The sequence below is a fragment of the Pseudochaenichthys georgianus genome, chromosome 20 (assembly GCF_902827115.2).
Source record: "Pseudochaenichthys georgianus chromosome 20, fPseGeo1.2, whole genome shotgun sequence".
NCBI lineage: Eukaryota > Metazoa > Chordata > Actinopteri > Perciformes > Channichthyidae > Pseudochaenichthys > Pseudochaenichthys georgianus.
The window spans coordinates 13,274,150-13,296,237 of NC_047522.1; the positions used below are offsets into that span (position 1 = coordinate 13,274,150).

Genomic DNA, 22,088 nt, shown 5'->3' on the forward strand with positions numbered 1-22,088 from the left:
AGAGTTAGAGAGGAAGAAAAACAAACAGAAGGATAATATATCAACGTGTTTACCTGGGGGTCTGTGTCTGACTCGGACCATCTCCAGGTCGTGTGCTCTCTGCTGCAGTGTGGCCTTCAGGACCTGCTGGTACTCCTTCTCCTTCTGCAGCAGCTCATCCAGCAGCCTGCAGCAAAGAAAGACATGTATATTATGATCTACAGTAGATCTCACAGGCAGTATGAAAGGCTGAGATACATCAAATAACTGTCAAAAAGATAGAAACTTGCTAATCATACTGTATTACTAGAGAAGCAAAATTACACTACAATTGGTGAGGCCCTGTACGTAAAAACAAGCTAATGAAAAAATCCAATCCACTGGCCACAATAATAATATCTACACACGTATAAGAGAAAAAAAGTATCTTTGTAGAATATTCCACATTGTAAAAGATGTTGACTGTGAATAAGGAGAGCAACATTCACCATGATCTCAGAGTATAAAATGGAAAACTACTGCAACCAGGAAATAAGAACTGAACATGTCGCAATAAAAACAGGCTAGAACAGTGGTTCTCAACTGGTGGGTCGTGACGCAAATGTGGATCGCGAACCCGTTTCGAGTGGGTTGCAGATGTGTGTGAAGAAAAAAATAGATTTTTATAGAAATGTACTTTTTGGAGAAAAAAAATCTAACTTTTATTTTGAAGGCCCGATTTCCTAACGCTGTGCATGCAGCCGGTGTTGGACTGGAAGTACCGGAGACCATAAACTGTTTTGAAAACTTCTGTCACGTAGTGATCATCTTCTCAATAAAACCTCTTTGCTGATGTTTTTTTGAGTTTTCTGGCCAATCAGAATCAACATTGTTGCCAGAAGTCCCCACGGAGAATAACTTTGCGGTAGAACTATTCTTTATACGACTTCAGATACAGATGAACACATAATGAAATATGACCCCCGGTTTGATGATTGACAGGTCACAGAACAATGGGAGCTATCTACCCTTACCCACAAGTTAAAGTAATTTACACAGACTATCTCCTCTTTACTCTTCTCTCTGTGTGGAGCAGCAAGCTGTCAGAACAAAGTGAAACACAAACAATGGCATCAAATATTATTAATATGTCAGGTAGAAATACATTTATTTATTTTCTTCTCAGAGTGTACCAGAATGTGTAGTTTATATGTTAGTATTTCTAAAAATATCCAGACCCCCCCTTCTGGGGTTGGGTTTCCAGCATGTGTGCTATATAGTTCAGCTTTGATTCCATCATCTCATTAAACCTTTTTTAAAAGCATGCTTTAGTTCTGTGAAGGGATATAAGTGATATTTGCACTGTACTTCACTTTAATGAATATTGTATGCTGAAAAGCGTATATATCACAGCACGATATTTTGTTGAATAGATTTGAGTGTTTCAACATTTCCGGTCGCGATTTATTGACAAAGGAAAAGGTGGGTCCCGAGGCCTGACCAGTTGAGAACCACTGGGCTTGAAACCAGGTAGGTATGTTAAAACAAAAAAAGCATTAAACAGACATACATGTTTTTACAAAAGCAGCAACATCCTTCATGGGATCTCCAAAAAAGAAATTAAAGGGCACTTTTGGGTCTCGCACATGAATGGGAATCTTAAGTAATGCATTGCTGATAATAACATGTATTTCAAATGAAAAAATATCCTTTTTCAGTTTTACTTTTTGCAAAGACAACATCATCATTTCTTAATGTTAAACAATCTCTATGAGCCTTAGCATTGTACTGCATCATTGTTTTATCAATGCTTTTATCCAGCACTCTTTGCCAATTTTGTCATACAAAATTAAATGGAATTACAGTCAGGCTTAAACAATCAAGATGTCATATTATACCATAAAATAAAAAAAAATTGTAATTCATTTTTTCTCATGAATGGTAAAATGTATACTTTATAAATGGTTAAATAGGGTAAAGGTCAGGTTTTCTTTTGTTTTAACTTCTACTGACACGTTCCTGCTGTGTCATCATCACTCCAGCCTTTATTTGCATGTACTGTACATGAATGTGTGTAAGTGTCACCCCATGTATAAGTGGGTGGTGCTGCTGGCTGGTGCACATTCTCTACATAAACTTCTTGTCACATGATTGATACTAGTTGGGTTGCATCATCATGAAATGCTTTACAAACAACTGCCGTTTTCCCTTGTGTGTTTGCGTGAGTCGGAAAATCCGTAGGTGTTCAAATATCTGAAGGGAACACGCAAGTTACAACATCAAAGGAAATTGGCCCTTCAATAGTTTGTTTTTATCTGTCAGTCAGTTTATAGATTTTTGATCTTGGTCATCTATATATATATTTTTCTTACTCCCTAATGCTGGTTTATTACTATTTCTATTTTGATATGTTTATATTTTAGAATTGTTTACTCCTACTCTTAATTTGTTATTATGTGCAATTCCTTGTTTTGCTACAACACGTTTTTTTCTTAAATTAGGATTAATAAAGTACATTGTATTTTATCTTGTTTTAAAAAAAGAAAACTGCACCATACCACTTTATTTACATTGTTTTTGATTGTGTATAAAACAAGTTGTATTATTTCACCCATCTACAACCTAATGTCAGAGGTGGGAAGTAGTGGAGTACAAATACTTTGTTACTGTAACATATTCTGATATCAGTCATTTAATCCACTACTTATTTTTCTGACAAGTTTTTACTTTTACTTCTTACATTTTTAACACCTGTACTTTCTACTTTTTACGTGTTCAAAACAGGCTCATTACTTTAGTTGTAATCTGCGTTTGGTGGTGTGATCATTGTTATTTAGAGTCATTGCGGGCCTATAGATTTTAACACGATCCGTGTATCCATCATTTCCTGGTCTTCTCTAGAGAAGAGGGACCAATGAGAACGTAATGTTGCCATTGTTCAGCAGCGAAACATTCATTAGCTAACAATGACATTATTGTTATAGTAAAGATCACCTATTATGCAAAATCCACTTTTTCTAGTATTTTATACATAAACATATGTCCCCTCTGTGTAAAGAGATTCTGAAAGTTTCAGGAACAAAACCCCCCTCTCGTTTTGTCCTGATATAAAAACTAGTGCTGTCAAAATTATCGCGTTAACGGCGGTAATTAATTTTTTGAATTAATTGCGTTAAAATATTTAACGCATTTAACGCATGTGCAGAATGGCCCGCCCCATACGTGCCACCAGTGGCAGCGCCAGGGTATGGCTGGGTTAGGCTACAGCCATACCAAGAAATGGCTTAGCCCCACCATGAAAAATGATGTTAAAGTAAGCAAAATAAAGTCTGCCAACTCGCGGAGTAAATTGCACAGACAGCAGTTAGTAAGATTGATTTCAGTAGCCACAGTTTTGAAAACTTTTGTCACGTAGTGATCGTCTTCTCAATAGAACATCTTTGATAACGGCGTGGTGTTGTTGCAGGAAGTCCCGACGGAGAATACTCTTGCTGTAGTACAGGGCAGAGCCATATCATAGTAATAATATGGCTCTGGTACAGGGGTGCACATAACTGGTACGCAGGTTATGTGCGTAATCTGAAATGCGTACCGTCACTTGTGTCACAAAGCGCATTTGCGTACCGACGTACTTGTGAAGCTTTTCCAGAAGGCGGTTAGATCACCGGACGACAGAGTCGGTCTCCGTGTGCACATACAGGGCTGCTGTTAACGTCGGTCTGTACAACGGAACTGTGCCAAAACTACGCCAACCGGCTGCGGAGGGAGACTCCCCCCCTTCACTGGAGAACTGCGCTAAAACAGCTGATCACAACGTTCACTCTGTGGTCACGAAGTACTCCACTAGCCCCCCCCCCCCCCCCCTGTCGACTTTCCTGAAGTACTCCCCCGTTGATAGAAATCAACACGTAATGAATTAAGACCCCACGGTTTGATGATTGATAGGTGTGTGGGTTGTCTTTCATTTTGACATGCAGACAAATGTTATAATAAACATAGATACTGTATGTTAAATGGATATATCTGCCTTCTTTCATTTATCTTTCCATTCCCAACAATATACATAAATAAATGGCATATTTTGGACATAGTTCGAATGGTGATTAATCATGATTAATTAATTTTTAAACTGTGATTAATCTGATTAAAAATTTTAATCGTTTGACAGCCCTAATAAAAACCTTTCTGAAAATGAGCTGATCAGATTTTGGCCACTTTATGATGTCATAACGTTTTTTTGGCTTGTGTAACCATTAGCCAATCACCAACGAAGGTAACACCCGCCACCTTATCACCTGAATCTCCTCCTAGATTACATTACATGTTACTTATTAGACGCTTTTATCCAAAGCGACTTACATACTTACAATACTGTGGGCAATCCCCACAGGAGCAATGTGGGGTGAAGTGTTTTGCCCAGGGACACAACGACATGCTGACTGCAGTGGGGTTTGAACCTGTGACCCCCTGATCCCAACACCAAGGCTCTATCCACTGCCCCACACGCCTCCTCCTAGAGAGCCATTGTGTTCCTTATAACCAAATATCTCTCAGAGGGGCGTGGGGAGTGGCTCCTTATTGTCATCTAAAGTAACAGACAGAGAATCAGCACTTTTGAAACAGGGCTGAAACAGAAGGGTTTATGGGATGCTACAATGCATGATCCGTTTGGTATCTCAAGCCAAACACTTCAGAGACATGTTTCGTATATATCTGAGACCTATAATATATTGATGAAAAACAGTATAATATAAAGTGAGGTCAGTTAGAGTAGATCTCACAGGCAGTATGAAAGCTACAGTTGGTAGTTGTGGGTACTTTTTACTTAAGTACATTTCGAAGCCCATACTTCTTTACTTTACTTGAGAAAATAAATGTTGTCAGTACTTCTACTTTTACCAGAGTATTTTTAAACACGAGTATCTGTACTTCTACTTGAGTAAAGGATGTGTGTACTTTTGCCATCTCTGCACCCATCTACAACCTAGTGTATGTTGTGTGTTTTAGCATGTACCGGTTGGTCTCCTGTTTGAGCCGGCCCAGCTGTGCACCCAGTTGATGGTGTGAGCGCTGAGGCTCCTGGGAGTGGGTGGAGTTTATGGTGCTGGCAGCAGACTGTGTGGGGTCAGCTGTCGTCACAGGGTCTTCAGTCAGAGAAGCTAAAACGGGACCAAACTCTGCCTCCTCTTCATCCACTTCATCTTCCTTCTCTGCTCCATCGCACTCTGACGCTGGACCAAAGTGGGTCTGCAGCTCTGTCAAAGGCATGTGTGGTACTGTAAATTCAGTTATTGAAATATTATATGAAGACAGAAAGTTACGAGATGTAATATTCTGTATGTGTCCACTAGGTGGCAGCAGAGGCTCAGGCCAGGCTTCTGACCTGGTATGAGGATGGTTATTGCAGCCTGCACCGCTCGGCGGATGATGTTATCCATGGCAAACATCCAGTGGGGTTTAATGTGATGATTCCTTAAGACTTTGTTAACCTAGAATATCACGAGAACAGACAGTTATCTAACAACATACTTTTTAGACTCAAATGATCCATAATCATAGAAAAGGATATTTGTCTATGTTGATGTTACACATGGAGCTGCTGTGATGCAAGTCAAATTTCAGACTTGCTCTGACCATTAAAGTATTATCTTATCGTAAACAACATTTAGAAAATATTAAAATATGTATCGATGTTCAGAATTCATTGTTAGAGTTAAATGTGATGTATGGTCATTTTGGATGAACTGCCAAGTTCATAGGAAGTGCTGTTTTCATATTATTAAATTGAGAAAGATAATTATTTTAATTAGTTTTCTGTATTTGATGAACAACATATTCATTTATAACAACGTTTACATTATTTGCTTAATAATCAGAAGTTTCTCAACCAAGCTAATTTCACAAATGTTACTGAACAGGGCGACTGTGGCTGCGAGGGAGTGCGGTTGTCTTTCAACCAGAAGGTTGTGAGTTCGATCCCAGCCCGTGCGGCCAACATGTCGATGTATCCTTGGGCAAAATACTTAACCCTGAGTTGCTCCCGATGGCATGGCCAACGGTGTGTGAATGTTAGGTCCTAGAACAAGTGGTACTGCTCTGTATGAATGGGTGAATCACATGTAGTATGTAAAGGGCTTTGAGGGGTCATAAAGACTGGATAAAGCACTATATAAGTACAGTACTAATGTGTAATTGATTTATTCCAGCCTTCATTAGTTTCCACATGTCAAATATTTTCCTGTGTATTATTCTCATCTGCAATAGAGTGGTGCAGGGATGACGTATTTAGCCGGAAATAAGCTGCGCATGGGTTCCCCCGACAAAAAAGCAATGGGATTTCATAGAATTTTGAAAATCGTCTGTGGAAAGCGAACCCGTTAGATAAATGCACGTTTTGTTCAGCCGGATAATATCCACATGTCTACCCTACTTTTATCATTTTCAAATCTAATCGCCAGAAACAAAAGGCTAACGTTATGCTATAAACAAACTACAGCCGAGTACGACTTCAATGTCAACATAAGATCGATATTCAAAAATACAGATTCAAAATTGTACAAGTTGAAGCTTTTATTTTAACAGTTTGCAGGAGCCAGGTACTTGCTTTCAAGCAGAACAGGGAAAACAAACTTAGCGGGAGTGTTTACGTGTTCGGCGTAATGACGTAAAACAGCCTGAACAACTTCTGTAGTCCCATTCAGCCACTTGTTAAAGGGAGGCAATCCTCATGACACGCATTTTTAAATAATTATCATCCGATAAAACAGACCAGTCTCTGCCAGTCTTTTTTTTTTAATCCGATGACGTTATCAGTGATTTAAGCTGATTAATTACCGAAATAACATCAACCCTGTGGGCGGCGCCATTTTGACGAGTCACATGACTTATTTTACCGGAAGTGACGTGAACTATGCGTTTGGTGTCGAGGACAAATTGACATATGTGCTTTGTTCATGTTGTTTACTCTAGTTACTCTCACAATTCTATTGAAATATGCCTCATTGTATCGCGAAACATTGCCACAATTCGGATAGGAACAATCCACGGAATGCTCGGTTCCATCTATTGCCAACGGGTAAGCGTAGGAAGTACGTTCAGAGGCAGTGGCTAGCGAAATGTGCTCGGCCCGAACAGAAAGATCCACAGGCGCATGTATGCAGCGAACATTTCAAGTTTCCGGACGACTACTCTGAGAGTATGATGAAACATAAAATAGGATTTATTAATCAACCATTACTTAATGGGGATGCAGTGCACTGCCAATGCCAGCCAGCGTAAGCACATTACGCAGCAGACTTTACTTATTGTTTACTACGTAAGGAAGCAGGAATTGCAGGACCCAGAGCGCACAGACCACAGAGCGGAATTGCAGTTTTATTGCCTATAGATTATCAGAATATTTCAAAGGGGACACAGTCACATTGGATATTAACCTATGGATTAACTACATCATCGTTTTTATCATTTTAATGCCATTGAAGACCAGTTTAGACCAGGCAAAGACGAAGGTAAGCCATGTTAGCCTAGCGCATGTTAGTAGGCTACCTAGCGCCACTTGTTTTGATGTACGTTTTTGTTGATAACGTCGCGAGTTTGTATCTTTCAGTGTTGATGTGTGCACCGTTAGATTCTGTGTCTTTACGATCATAAACGATGTGTTGGATGTGCAGCTAGGATAAGTAATAAGGGAGCTAGGAGTGATTTTCGGTGCAGTAATAGGTTAGCATTTTTCGCTCGGGGCTAATTCAGAGGCTCACCGTTAGCATTGTGTTTTTTGTTAAGAAAAAAATTAAAAACATCAGTTAAATTAGTTTTTTCACCGTTATATGGATATAAAATATTCATAGTTTAATAAATATTAAGGTTCCTTAGACGTTGTTTCCTGCAAATGATGCGATTTTGACCCCGGAACTGGGTCCGGGGTCCTAAGAGGATAACAGAGTAGCCTATGTTTTTTTTTTTTTTTACAGTTGTATTTGGATGGAATGAATACCTATAGTGATAATTCAAAGTAAGTCCGCCTGGACTTTATTTTTCTAAACTTCTTCCTCGGCTGACGAGCCCGAAGCCATGTTTTCGTCGAATGAGCTGTTCGTGTGTTTACAAAGTGAACGCATAGATGACGTCACGACCTAGTTTTTCGGATCATGTGACTACTGAAAATGGCCAAAATGGCAGCTGCCTGACGAAATATACAGGTTTTGATAAAAAAGAGCTATAAAATCATTATTTACTGGGGAATATCGCTGATTTCTTCAGGGTATGGTTTAAACATAATGTTTCACTAAATACTGAAGTTTTGATTAACTATCTAATGACACGTAAACTCTTCAAAAATCACCAGTGGGGTCACTGCTGATGTATTTAATGTCGTAGAACAAAACGTGATCCGTCTCTTAAATTTGTGTCAACCACAGACCTTAATTCGAGCTATTTTCCAAAATCCTATGGAGAAATTCCATTGACTCTGAGACGAGGGAACCGGTAGTGGTAAAATGCTAACTCACCTCCGGGTTTTAGGACTCGTCACTGCACCACTCTATACCAGATTAGCAAAGGCTGATAGATTAGTAATATAAATATATGTATAAGTAAACTATTATATAATATAGTTTTACAACAAAATCTTTGTACTAAACCTTTTATTGTGTCTTTTAACATCCTGTCATGCATCCATGTGCATTGCTGCATGGTGTTGTTTCCTTCAATTTTTTACATGTCTGTAAAAAGTAATCTGGAGACTTTAGAAACAAGGTATTTACATTTCTTTAGAGATTTTGTTGAAAGTGATCTACATTTGTATTTAATAATGTCAATGTTATCTTCTTAAATTAAGTTGATGGGCTTAATTTCTCTGAATATTACATTACATGTCACTTGTTAGACGCTTTTATCCAAAGCGACTTACATACTCAATACTGTGGGCAATCCCCACAAGAGCAATTTGGGGTGAAGTGTCTTCCCCAGGGACACAACGACATGGGGTTTGAACCTGTGACCCCCTGATCCGAACACCAACTCACAACCCACTGCACCACACGCCTTCACTTTGAATATAAAATAAAACTGAGATAAATGTAAAATAAAATACAGTTTATTTAAGCATACTGTATCAGTGATAACTGTATGAGCTTGCATTTCGGATGTGAATGTGTGCGCTGCTTACAGAGTCCTGGAAGCCAAAGAGCACCAGTTGGATCTGGTTGATGGAGGTGGAGTCGAAGTCCAGATCCAGCTTGAGCTTGGAGATGGTGGCCGCCATGACACGCCTCTCTGGGGAATGGATGAAGTCTCGAAGGATGCATATGATCCGCTTTATGTGTTCCACGGACAGCTGGAGCTCCTCGCTGCCCTACACAAATATATAAATACATACACATGACACACTTATTAGCACAGAAAAAAAAATACAAGTCTTTTAGTGTGTATGGGCCAGATTGTTGCAATTTATTCGGTTTACACCTTTTCAGGATTACTGTTTGAAGTTGTGTTTTATGCTGCTTTACACTGCCTTGTCAAACTTTAATCAGAAACAGTTTTATTGTAGGTTAACACTACAAGGAATTTGTCTTGGTGTACATGGTGCATACATAAACACAGTTAAAAAAGATATAAAGTAAAATAAAACAAAAAATATAATTAAAACAATTGAAACTATTATAAGTTAATAAATGCATTTTTTTTAAAGCATTGTTAATGAGATTGTCATCATTGACTGTTTGTTTGTTCCCGAGTTGGTAAAAGTTTCATCAACCTTCTACTGAGCTTAATTGAGAAATTGACACCAAAAGAAAGCTCATATAGTTATATTAAATAGCACCTTTTCTATTTGTTTGACAGCTGTCTAAGAGAATATTATTGGTCAAAAATGCAGAGCTAAATAGTCCCTCAAACTTGCTTCATCATTTGCAATAAAATAGGAAACGTTTCCATACCACATCCTTTATCAGGTTATTTAAATATCAAAATAACCCAATCAAGGTTTGTGTACCGGAACATTGATAATAGTTATGAAGTAATGAAGTGTGCGGGAGTCTTTTGTTGTGCTTTTCTTTTTTCTTTTACTTTCAATAACTGTAAAGTAACTACACATTTTCCAATAGATCATCAACATAATGCAACACAAGACAAAAAGCATTATAAACTACCACAACATGAACGAATGTACCCATTTTTAATTGAGAGAGAACTGTAGGTTAGTTTGTATTCTTACTAAAACTTTTGTTGTTCTTTGTTGCTTTCATTCTTTCATTGCAAATCAAAAAACATCTTGTGTGCAATTTAAGATCTCCTCACTTCATTTTAGGAATCTGGCTCCTAGAGTGGTTAGGTGTTTATCTTAGTAACAGACACAGAAACACACCTGCATGTGGTTCTCTCTGAGGTTGGAGATGACTTTTGCCTGGTCGTCATTGAGGACCTTGAAGAGAATGGACCGTCTCTCGCTGTCCTTCTTAAGCAGGAAAAGACCGCTGTCCCTGTCCTCAGGGGAAGGGGGGGCACTGCGGTCCTCTGAGACAGAACCCTCATCCGGAACACTACAACACACACACACACACACACACTCTCTGATCTCCCTGCAATATAATATTACATGTAAAAAGTGTTTACAACAGTGTGACAAGCTGTCCGGTTTATTTACAGATACAATCCTCTCCTGGCTACTATGTGTGCCCAGGAAAGTGCAGAAGCAGCATGACTCAGCGTGTGTGATGGAGCCTGTGTGCTCAGCTGCCAGCTGTAAAATGACCAGACCTCATTATATCAGTGCTGTAAAAGGCAGCAGAGCACACTGGGCACAATAAGGCCACCTGCCACCAACACATACACACAGAGATACACACTAATGCACATTCATTCACATCTTAACACATGATCTGTACTGTCTGAGAACGATCTTATATGCAGTAACAGTTTTAATATTGTAGATATTGTTAAGAGTATATTTTATCTTGAAGATAAGCATAACCGTTAAAGAAGTCTGAGGCCAACAAAATGGAATTTGCCATGGTAGCACATTATAAGAGCCAGTGAAGCTAATTATGTATGCAAATTCCGAAAAGAAGTAGCAGCTGGCACAACAAAGATCCAAGATATTTAACAAACTTAAACCCAACTTTGGTTGTTTGGATCTCTTGTGAAATCTAACTTGACCGAGCCCACATAAATGAACACACAACCATGGTTGCATACAAACAAACGTACAGACCTCAAGTAGTTGGAGATGGGTGGTTTGAGCAGGTTATCAGAGCCGGAGCTCTTCTTCTTATCAAAGAAACCATCATGCTTTGAGTCACAGTCTGGGCTCACGGAGCCGGGTTCACTGCTGCTGCTCCCGGTGGCCTCGCACTGCAACTGCACCGGCAGGGAAACGTTTTGGATGTAGTCTGCAGAAACATTAATTAAGAAAAGGTTTGGGTAGATCAGGGGTGCCCACACTTTTTTGGCTGGTGAGCTACTTTTGAAATGACCAGTTCACAGAGGTCTACCAACCAAAAATAAAATCCCAAATTGCAAGGGTTGCTGAATAACACGTTTTATTTATACATGGGATAACTACAATAGGGCTGCAACAAACGACTCATTTGATAATCGATTAATCTATCGATTAATGAAACGATTAATCGACTATTCAGACTATTACTGTATGCCTTGCACAATTTCTCAAACGCTCTTATTTAGCCATCAACTTTTAGATTTAGCTTGAGGTTGTTTTAGGCATGTGGAAAATAACAATGAAGACAATAAAGATGAATACTTGATTCAAAAATACATATATTATTAAATTAACTTAACAAATTGTTTACAAAACTAACATTGCTTTTTATTTAAATTAAATAAATAATATTTCACATCAAAAGAAACAACAGTGTTTTAACAAATCATATTAAATAATCTGATGACAGAACTGTAAACAGAATAGCTGAAACTTTAACAAAATAAATAACTCTAATGACCTCTAATCATTAACCTATCTTTGTATAATTGAGTTAACTCCGTGTGTTGCTGCTAGCATACATAACATACCTGACGTTACTCGTGGATGGGGCTACAGAGCTGATAGAAAGACAGTGGAACCCGGTGCATTCCTCCGTCTGAATGTGGTGCACTTTTGCTAAATGTTTAGACAAATTGCTCGTGTTACCGCCCTTACATGCTAAACACTCTTGGCAACGAGCATTGTCCACCTAAAGACGGGTAACATTTAACCACACCTTGGAGCGCTTCTCTCCGCCATCCCCGCCGTGTGTTGCTGCATGTAGCAGCCGCGTGTGTGTAAACTGCCCTGCCCCCTCGCACACAGACTGGGGAGAGAGAGATCTCGTCTGGATTGGAAAGGTCGAAAATACACCGACCATAGACGCATTTTTTGTTGTCTTGTTGCATATTATAAACGAGTTGGCGACACTAAGACTGCGAGATAATGTTTGTGTAGCAATAATACATGACCTTTCTCTTTCTCAACTCGCTACTCGGAGGGAAGTCGCTGTCATGTGCCTTGTGAACACTCCGATAATGCCTCTCCACGTTACCTTTTTTTGGCAGAGCGACGCTTGCTTTACAAATAAGGCAAATAACCTTTGAATGTGGCATCACAAAATAATATTATTCCTCCCATTCTGGGTGGAAGTGGTATGTCTTTAGCTTTTTGCTCGGTCCCGCACTCATTTTGTTGTTTGTCTCTTGAACTTAATTTGAGTTTTCCCGGCACTTGACTGATTTTGTATCGCTTTGCATTCTGGGTTAACAGACTGGAAAGCGATAGGTCACTTTTTCTGTCAATCAAGTAAACTCCTGAATTAAGTGGCAGGGAGGCCAAGGGAGGAGGGATCAAAACCTGTTTTGTCTATTTTAACAGAGCTGGATTTTTTTTTTTTATGAATGACTCGCGATCTACCAGCATTGCCCCCGCGGTCGACCGGTCGACGTTCTGGGCACCTCTGGGGTAGATTGTAAACATTAAAGGTCCCTATTATGTAAAATCCAATTTTTCACGTATTTTATACATAAATATGTGTCCGCTCTGTGTAAAGAGATTCTGAAAGTGTCAGAAAAAAAGATTTGTTCTCTTTTTGTCCTGATCCATTTATATAAAATATTCTCTGAAAATGAGCTGATCAGATTGTGGCCACTTTATGATATCATTACGAGTGTTTGGCTTGTGTAACCATAATCCAATAAGTAACCAAGGTAACACCTTATCACCTGAATCTCCTCCTAGAGCACCATTGTGTTATTTTGAACCAAATATCAATCAGAGGGGTGTTGGGAGTAAATGGACTGTAATTATAGAGCTCTAACCGGTCTTTAAGACCCCTCAAAGCGCTTTACTTGCTACATGTCATTCACCCATTCATACAGAGCAGTGTACCTTACTCTAGGAACTAACATCCACACACATTCACACACCGTTGACCATGCCATCGGGAGCAACTTAGGGTTTAGTATCTTGCCCAAGGATACATCGACATGTTGGCTGCACAGGCTGGGATAGAACCCACAACCTTCTGGTTGAAAGACGACCGCACTCCCTCGCAGCCACAGTCACCCTAGTGGCACTTTATTCTCATCTAAATGTAAGCTACAGACACAGAATCAGCACTTTTGAAACAGGATACCCTTTGGTGCACATCATCACCTCCGTTGCCCCCCCTTTCCTATAATTCTTACGCTCCCTTTAAATAAATGGAAATAGCCCTTAAAAATATTTTAAAGTATAACATCTGTTACCTTCTGTGCTGCTGTGACTTGTAATTTCATTGCCAGAATAATGTCTTTATGCCATCCATTCTCAGTTCCAGTTATCATCAAAAGTTGGGACAGACATGGACTATTTTACCGACCATTAACTGGGACAACTAAATAAGTTTCTCCTTTGGGATTAATTAAGTTATCTATTTATCTGTGGGAACATCCTCTTGAAATTGTTTATCTGATAGACTTAAGTGACTATATATTGTATTCTCAGAGTTTCAACGAAACGACATGCTGTGCTCTGTTGAACAGGTTGTGTGTGTATGTGTGTGCTAACCTAATGGTTTGAAGGCGATCTTACTCTTCTTGCCCTTTGCGTTGTGTCTGACAAAAGTATCTCTGAGGAGGTCCGAGGTGATGGCTCTTTTATTAGGGTCAGGCTCAAAGCAGCGCAAAATAAACGACTTGGCCTCCAATGACAAGGACTCAGGAATCTCTGGGTGGATCTTAAACATGCCAACCTGAAACATAAAACCACAGCCACAGTTACACAAAAGAAGCATGACCTAAAACTTGCAAAGACAACCTCATTATGTAAAGGCAAAAACGAGTCAATTCCTGCCTTAAACATGGCCGCCTGTGGTTCTCCTAGCTCATGAAAGGGCGGTTTCCCAGTAGCCATTTCTATTATGGTGCATCCCAGGGACCAGATGTCAGCCGGGGCCCCATACCCTCGAGGGCCCTTATCAATGATTTCTGGAGCCATGTACTGCAGAGTACCTGCAGAAAGAGAGGCAGATGGCAACATGAAACAATTATTTTCCAAAATATAAGGAGGGCCAGTCAATTAGTCTCAACAAATAGACCCAAAAAAATAGTTTGGGAAATTAACGTTTGTAAAAAAAAGCTGGATCCTAGTCTAAAGTCAATCTAAAGTTACAAACCCAGATGTAACGTCATTGGAGAAGTTATTGCGGAAAGTATGGATCTTTAAAAAGTTTGCATTTGAAAACAAAACTATTCATCTGTGCTTGAACTACAGATTTAGTAAAAAGTAACTTTGTACACAAATTGCTGCATAACAAAACAACTGACCTGTGTAAACTGAAAATTGGACCTTCAATAGTCTTTTATTTGACAGATAGTTTATAGATTCTTTATATTCACGGTCAACTGTATATTTTTCTACTCTCTAATGCCGGTTTATTTCTATTTTGAGATGTTTCTATTTTAGAATTGTTTATGTCTACTCTTTTAATTTCGAGTTATGTGCAATTCCTTTTTTTTATGCTGCTGCAACGAATACATTTCCCAATTTGGGATCAATAAAGTACATCTTATCTTATCGTATCATCCCTTGTGTGGTGTTTGGGTCTGTGGGACCCGTTTTCATTATTTATCTAAAGAAAAATGAGATGATAAATAATCTTTTCAAACTCACACTCAATGACCTTGGCTAATCCTTATCACAACTGATGGCCAAAAGATTCTCTGCTCAGAGAACCATTTGATGATGATGTAGAGAGGAAGACGTTTTAGAATGTGAGGATCACATTTCTGAGAAGTCTGAGTCTGACAGTGACTTTGAAGAAGAGAATGAGATTGAGCATCAGCTAGTTACAAAAAAAAAGACGAGCCACAGGAGCAGCCAGTAGCACTTTAATTCATCAATGTGATCCAACAAATGTAAAAGGGCAAATATGAACCATATATGTTGTTTATATTGCTTGTAATTGGGATGAAGTAAACATCTGTTGAGTATTTTAACATAAAATAGTTTGATTGTGTTGAATTGAAACCCAAAAAAGCAGCAGGTCCACCAGACCCACGAACACTGGCTGAATAACAAAAATATGAACACCAAACAAAGGTTAACTGAGTTCAGAAAAATGTGTTAATTATATTTATCTATATAACATCCCTGAGTACTTTTTCTGCAATCAGTAATTCTGAGTAGATTTGGCATTTGTGTTCTGCTCTAAATGCTGATGTAAACTATAAAAAGATCAAGTTGGAGGAGAGACAGATAAGGACACACACAAAGAGACACACACATCTGCTAATGAAAGGTAAACACCCTTCTGCATCTGCTTGATTAGCTAATTTAATTACACACCTTGCTGGCTCCTGGAGAAGGACAGATGGCCAATGAATGTGTACTAACCGTGTACACGCACATTCGTACACACTTGTGCGTATGAGTGTTTCCATAGAGGCTGATAGTGGCTCTTGACATTTTGAGGGTCATTTGATATTAACACTTATAGACCTGCAACATCAAGGACTCCATTTTCTACAGTCTACACGGAATTACTGTATTATGATGCATGCAGATTCTTTCTCTTCAAGCCATTAGTGGAGAAGTTTATTATTTTTATTACATTCTGTATAAGACAAAGCTTTATTTGCTGATAGACTGTAGAGTACTGTATAGTAGTATTTTTTGGTTATCTAAAGATTTGTGCAATTTTCTAATAAATGCATGTATTTTGTGCACCAGATTTAGGTTGCAGTAACTCAGCCTGTAGGGGCTTGGCGAGTCCTCACTGACACTAAGAAAGTGGATCACATCACTCCAGTTCTGAAGTCTTTACACTGGCTTCCTGTCTGTCAAATAATTGATTTCAAAACACTGCTGCTGTTTTATAAAGCATTGAATGTTTTAGGCCCAAAATACATTTCTGATCTACTGCATGAACCATACAGAACTCTCAGGTCTTCTGGGACTGGTCAGCTTTCTGTCCCCAGAGTCAGAACTAAACATGGTAAAGCAGCGTTCAGTTATTATGCTCCAAATGTCTAGAACAAACTACCAGAAACCTGAAGGTCCGCTGCAACTCTGACTACTTTTAAATCCAGGCTGAAGACTTTTCTTTTTGCTGCTGCTTTTAATTGATATATTCATATCTCACTCGGCACTGTCACTTTTATTCATGTACCTGTGATATTCATGTTTTATTATCTTTGCTTTTAAATTAGTGTTTTTAAATGCCATTTTATAATATGTTTCTGCTGCACTATTTCTCAATGGTCTTAATGTCTTTCATTTTTGTAAAGTACTTTGAATTGCCTTGTGTTGCAAGGTGCTATACTTGTATACATACATTTGTTTTACCTTGCCTCAGGAATAATAAAATCTAAGGGGCCAACAATAAATGTCATTGTATAAGAAGAAGAAGTTACCGGTGAATGTCTCAGTACAGGGGTTGACTCCTGCCAACCGCTTTGATGTACCAAAGTCTGAGATTTTCAGGACACCACTGTAGGTGTTCACCAACACATTATCACCCTGCAAACAAACAACAACAGCCGCTGTTTACATTCAAATCACCACCACACACCGACTGTTGTCATACAAAGGTTTCGTTTAAAAGGATGCTTCCTTTTACCTTAATATCTCGGTGGACGATCTGGTTCTCGTGCAGGTATCGGAGACCCTCCAGGATCTGTCTGGTGTAGAAGATTATAGTCGCCTCCTTCAGTGGACCCCATTTAGACCGCAGCAAGGCAGACAGGCTTCCTGGAGAAAGGAAGAGAAGGAGTGTCCAAAACCTATCATGAGACGGGGAGATGACCAAGCAGTTAGAGAGACCGCTCAGTAACCGAGGTCACAAGCATCGGTCTCTGAAATGTTAATTTATCTGCCTACCTTCACAGGATAAAGTTATCGCAAAGTTATTCTTTAAAAAAATGTTGGCTCTCTATTTGGGATCACCTATATGTATGGTTACAGGTTTTAAGGATTGATGGTTTCCAAAGCAAAAACAACTAGTTAACACAACTGTGTAATAGTTTACTACCTCTCTCTCGCACAGACATACCTCCAGGCACTTGTTCCATGAAGATCTTGATGTACCCATTTTCAGAAACGGAGCCCAAATACTGAACAATGTTCCTGTGTTTCAGGTATTTGTGAAGGGCAATCTCTTCATGAAGTGGCTGGGAGTACCTACATTCACAGAAAGAGATTAAAAACCATAAAAATAATACTTTTCTCCCTATATGTACCCAGCAAAAGCAAAATATGGAATTTACATCATAGTTTGGGTAGTAGAAGTGCAGTGTTAATTGTGTAACCCTTGTCTTAGGTTAGCTTTTGGTTTTTAAAAATGTATGTAAAAGGGGCTGAGTAAAAAATCCTATAATTCAGTTGAAAGCTCACTAACCCCCCACCCAACAACAACAATTATCAGGGTCACTACAGCTTTTCTACACAAACCCACCTACCTGCTGTCTCTCTCAGGGATCTCTTTGATGGCGATTCGGACCTGGTTGCTGACGTCTCTCCCAGCATACACCACTCCATAGGTGCCACGCCCCAACACCACCCTGTCCCCTGTCTCATCGGTGTCATATTCATACTGTAACACATGCATTCACACACAATCAGTAATAATAAACTATAAAACTAAACACTAATATATTTATTTAATATAAGCTATATTTATGACCTCCAGTGTATCTCCATCTCCTTCCCCCTCCAGCTCCACAGCATTCCCCGTACCATCTGATATCATCTCTTTCACCATTGAGCAGAACCTGAAACAGCATTTATTTGTATTTCCAATTCATGGCCATCACATGGCAATACAATACAGTTGCACATACATACGTTCCAAACACAGACAAACACCCACACACACACACACACCTATACAGACACATCTAGAGGTGTGTGTCCTCACCGACTGCACTGTTCCTCAGTGGAAAAGTAAATCTGGAAGTCATCTGAGTTATCATGGACGTACAGGAAGCAGCAGCGCTCATCAAACTTACTGATGCTGCAGACAGAAGAGTTAGAGAAGATGAAAGCTTAGAAATGTTTACCTGTAATTAGTCCAAATAAACATTGACAAATTGGGTTTTAGCTTAATAGAGTTGTCCAACATGTAAAATAGAACTTTTGAAGTGTATTCACATCCAACTTAACATTTATACCTTATGCCTTTAATTGACATTGCAGTGAAGGTCCACTCATGGATCCCTTTCTGTGATCAAAGGGAATAAGGTTTCAACATTTCACATTGTTCAAATTCGGACATAATTATCACATTTTCAACAAGGACTAACTCATAGTCTTATTTAAAAAATGGATAATAGAAAGCCTCCTGTGTCAGGTCCCTTCTTGAGATGAGTAGCCTGGTCTCTGTGCAAATGTAGTGCAAATGTTAACATCATTTTTATTAAATCTGCAAAAGAAAATTCAAATTAATCCAGATTTTCATTCTATTAAAGTATGCACATATCACAATGTGGATTTATTTAGATTAAACAGTCGGGATCCATTAAACAACAAGACACGGCCAGGAAATGTAATTAAAAGAAAACCAGTCAATACACAGAGCGAAAACATGTAATGAAGCATAGGAAATATGTGTTGTCTCATCAGTAGAAGCTTGACAATCAAGTCACACGTTTCATGTACGTCATGATTTATTGATTCTATTAAATCTGATATCAATGCACCTGGCATATTTACCTTTTTCTCTCTCGATAGACCGACCTTTTTTCCTCATCCAAGCTAATAACTTTGTGATATCGTTGTGTGCTCATATTGAAAATATGCATGATAACCGGTGTATGTACTTAGCGACAGTTAATTGTCAATGATGTAAAAAGATAAAACCGAGTGGTTAGGAAGGGTATGTTACCGTTTCAGCGGGAGAAACATGCCAGATAGAGACATTTTTCTCTTCAGCCTCATTGTTGATGGACACATAGGATGGCTGGTAAACCTTAGTTGGCTCGAGAATCAACACCTGTAAAACAAAGAAGAAGAAAAAAGGTTCCCAGACAGGTTGTTACAGTATGAGTCTCTGAATGTCGGATCAAGCTTGTTTGTGCGTTTGCTTATATTGGTTATTACTGGAAAGCGCAGTCGTTCGGTGGTGCCCTGCGTTGCCTCCACTATGATGTCCATCCAAAAGTTGAGTCTTTCCCTCTGAGGAGAGTGTTCCACTGTCTGCTTCTTAAACCTCTGGATCAGCTGCAGGTTCTGCACCACAGAGCGCAAATACCTGGAGGAACAAATTACACTAACTGTGATCAATGTCTCCATCCCAATTGGACCATCAACAAAGATACAAGAGCGTTTCATTGCCCTATTCATAAGGAAGTAGAAACCATTTCTTTCAGAGTCAAAATTGTGGACTTCTTTAATTAGGGATGGGCTTATGGATGGACAGTATAAAGAGCACTAGATACAGCTTTAGAAGTTCATTTTACACCTTGTATGACCTTATGAGAGGGACTGCTCGAAAGCAGAGATATTTGGAATATCTGGCATCGACGGATGAAAAATAGTGTTTTGGTAACATGGAGTGTTTTGGTAACACTTTAAAGACTTTGTTATGGAAGCAAAGCAGGGGAGGGGGTGTGTACAGCCTCCTGAGGGTCCGATTGTGGATGTCATGCGAGCAAAATATGGTGAAGAAAGTCTGTCTAAATTAAATCATATTTTAGACTGCACTGTAACTTTTATCCATGTATTTTTCCTTAATGTTTATTTTATTAGCACTGTAACTTTTATCCATGTACTTTTTCTTGTAATGTTTAATTGAACTATTCATATTTTAGACTGCACTGTAACTTTTATCCATGTATTTTTCCTTAATGTTGATTTTATTAGCTTTTCTTTTTTAATGCTTAATGTCTTTCATTTCTTTTTTGTAAAGCACTTTGAATTACCCTGCGTCGAAAAGTGCTATATAAATAAACTTGCCTTGCCTTGTCTTGCCTTATGTTGTATAGAAGGGCTATTTAAGTGTCCATTACTGGGAATTAGATTTACAATTTTAAAACTGATTTTCTCAGTCAATGGGAACGTTTTTTTTTAAAATCCTTTTCCCATACAGTCTATGGTTAGACCAGCTAGCCGATATAAGCCTACTTTTAGTCCTCCTGTAGTCACCTTGTCACAAATGTTTTAAAATGAAAAATGTAACAATGGCTTACACAAAATATTTTCATAATTACAGTACATGTATTTTATTGACAAATAAAGTCTATTTCATGACAGGTAGTCTCCAGAAACATATTAGCTTTAAACATATAAAAGTCACTTTTTCAGAGATAAAACACTGATAACAAACTTGTAACGGTTTCATAACACTACTGAAAACATTTTTTTTATGAATGTGAATGTTTTTACCAGATAGGCGGCTTGAGTTTGAAGAGCTTCTCTGCGGCCTGAGTAGCTTTAGGGATGTCGTTAGCTAGCATGCCAACAGTGAAGAACTGGCCCACGTCCCAGTAGTTATTCATTTTCTCCAGGGAACCTTTGCGACCCAGCAGACTGTTCAACCGCACACCTAAAGACATTAGAATTATAAGTGTGAAAATATTATAGTATATAGATCATTTCATCAGACTAGCTATCTTGTTTACATTCAATCTGAATGCTATCTATTTAGTGTACCGTTTAAGTGAACAATTTTTACTTAAAATAGCTTAAGTGAACCCAAAATACATCTTTATACCATGAAGGACATGTTTGGCAGTTTATGCAGTACACTTTTTTTACCTATTTTTCTCAGTTCAATGGAGCTCTCAAACTGTTGGCCCGCGACTATGAGTAGAACAGCAAGGTTGATACCAGAGTAGAGGGTTGGCTGCAGCTCAAAACCCTTTCTGTACCTGCACAAATGTAAATTATTAGATGCAAAAAAACTATTCTGATAGCATGTAGAAAGGAATATCAGCATTTATAGCATTCATGTTCTCACCACTGTATAGCGTTGTCCCTGTTTATAGTGTCTTTGCAGTCGGAGTCCAGGAATATGTCTTTGTATATTCGTCCACAGAGGCAGAACATGTCCGGTGCTGGATGTTCACACGACTGCAAAACCTGTAGCATTACTTCGAGAGCCTGCTCCCTGTCGCCAGGAGTGTTCCTCCTGCATACATACAGATGTATAGCTTCATTATTAATGTTAATAAATAATACGAAAATAAAATCCACAATTGTGATTTCAAATGTAACCACACCTAATCACATGAATTCCACCTGAGTCAAAAGCTGGAATGGCAGTTTCTGCTACTGCTACAGTAGATAACTTTGCCACTGCCTTTTTAGTTATAAGGAATAATACATTGAATTATGAAGATCTTAGTTCAATAACATTTATATTTTCAAAAAAACTGAGAGCTGGTATAAAAATGTAGCCAACTATGGTGTTTTGTTTTTTATATATATATACTGTACATTTCAGGGTACTAACATGTGGTTAAAGTGTAAAGATCAAAATAAGAAAATAAAAAACAACAACCTCCTTTCTAAAACCTTGCAATGATTGTGTCCCAAGTTTAAAAAAAAGTTATTGACAAGAGAATAAAAAACCTTAATGTCTGTATAATATTTGATGGGGGGGAATAACATATTAGTAGTTGTGAAATTGACATTACAGACAAAAAAGAAGACATATACATTGTAAAAA

At 38.6% G+C, this 22,088-nt stretch overlaps 1 protein-coding gene across 3 annotated transcripts in view; it reads right to left on the reverse strand.

Annotated features, from left to right (window-relative positions):
- map3k15 (mitogen-activated protein kinase kinase kinase 15) overlaps positions 1 to 22,088 on the reverse strand; it is a 39,339-nt gene that overhangs the window by 10,585 nt on the left and 6,666 nt on the right. The window contains exons 7-26 of one of the 3 annotated variants that reach the window (XM_034108254.1): positions 21,378 to 21,548; positions 21,176 to 21,288; positions 20,804 to 20,963; positions 19,520 to 19,670; positions 19,305 to 19,412; positions 18,592 to 18,641; positions 18,339 to 18,434; positions 18,105 to 18,192; positions 17,881 to 18,014; positions 17,475 to 17,602; positions 17,043 to 17,173; positions 16,837 to 16,942; positions 14,276 to 14,433; positions 14,015 to 14,174; positions 11,168 to 11,345; positions 10,322 to 10,535; positions 9,125 to 9,310; positions 5,342 to 5,447; positions 4,973 to 5,213; positions 54 to 166 (exon numbers count right to left, since the gene is read on the reverse strand). In XM_034108254.1, coding sequence (XP_033964145.1) covers positions 54 to 166; positions 4,973 to 5,213; positions 5,342 to 5,447; positions 9,125 to 9,310; positions 10,322 to 10,535; positions 11,168 to 11,345; positions 14,015 to 14,174; positions 14,276 to 14,433; positions 16,837 to 16,942; positions 17,043 to 17,173; positions 17,475 to 17,602; positions 17,881 to 18,014; positions 18,105 to 18,192; positions 18,339 to 18,434; positions 18,592 to 18,641; positions 19,305 to 19,412; positions 19,520 to 19,670; positions 20,804 to 20,963; positions 21,176 to 21,288; positions 21,378 to 21,548 — 2,792 coding nt within the window. Of the gene's footprint in view, positions 1 to 53; positions 167 to 4,972; positions 5,214 to 5,341; positions 5,448 to 9,124; positions 9,311 to 10,321; positions 10,536 to 11,167; positions 11,346 to 13,990; positions 14,175 to 14,275; positions 14,434 to 16,836; positions 16,943 to 17,042; positions 17,174 to 17,474; positions 17,603 to 17,880; positions 18,015 to 18,104; positions 18,193 to 18,338; positions 18,435 to 18,591; positions 18,642 to 19,304; positions 19,413 to 19,519; positions 19,671 to 20,803; positions 20,964 to 21,175; positions 21,289 to 21,377; positions 21,549 to 22,088 lie in introns of all 3 variants that reach the window. The other 2 variants (XM_034108255.1, XM_034108253.1) reach the window with 2 other exon arrangements.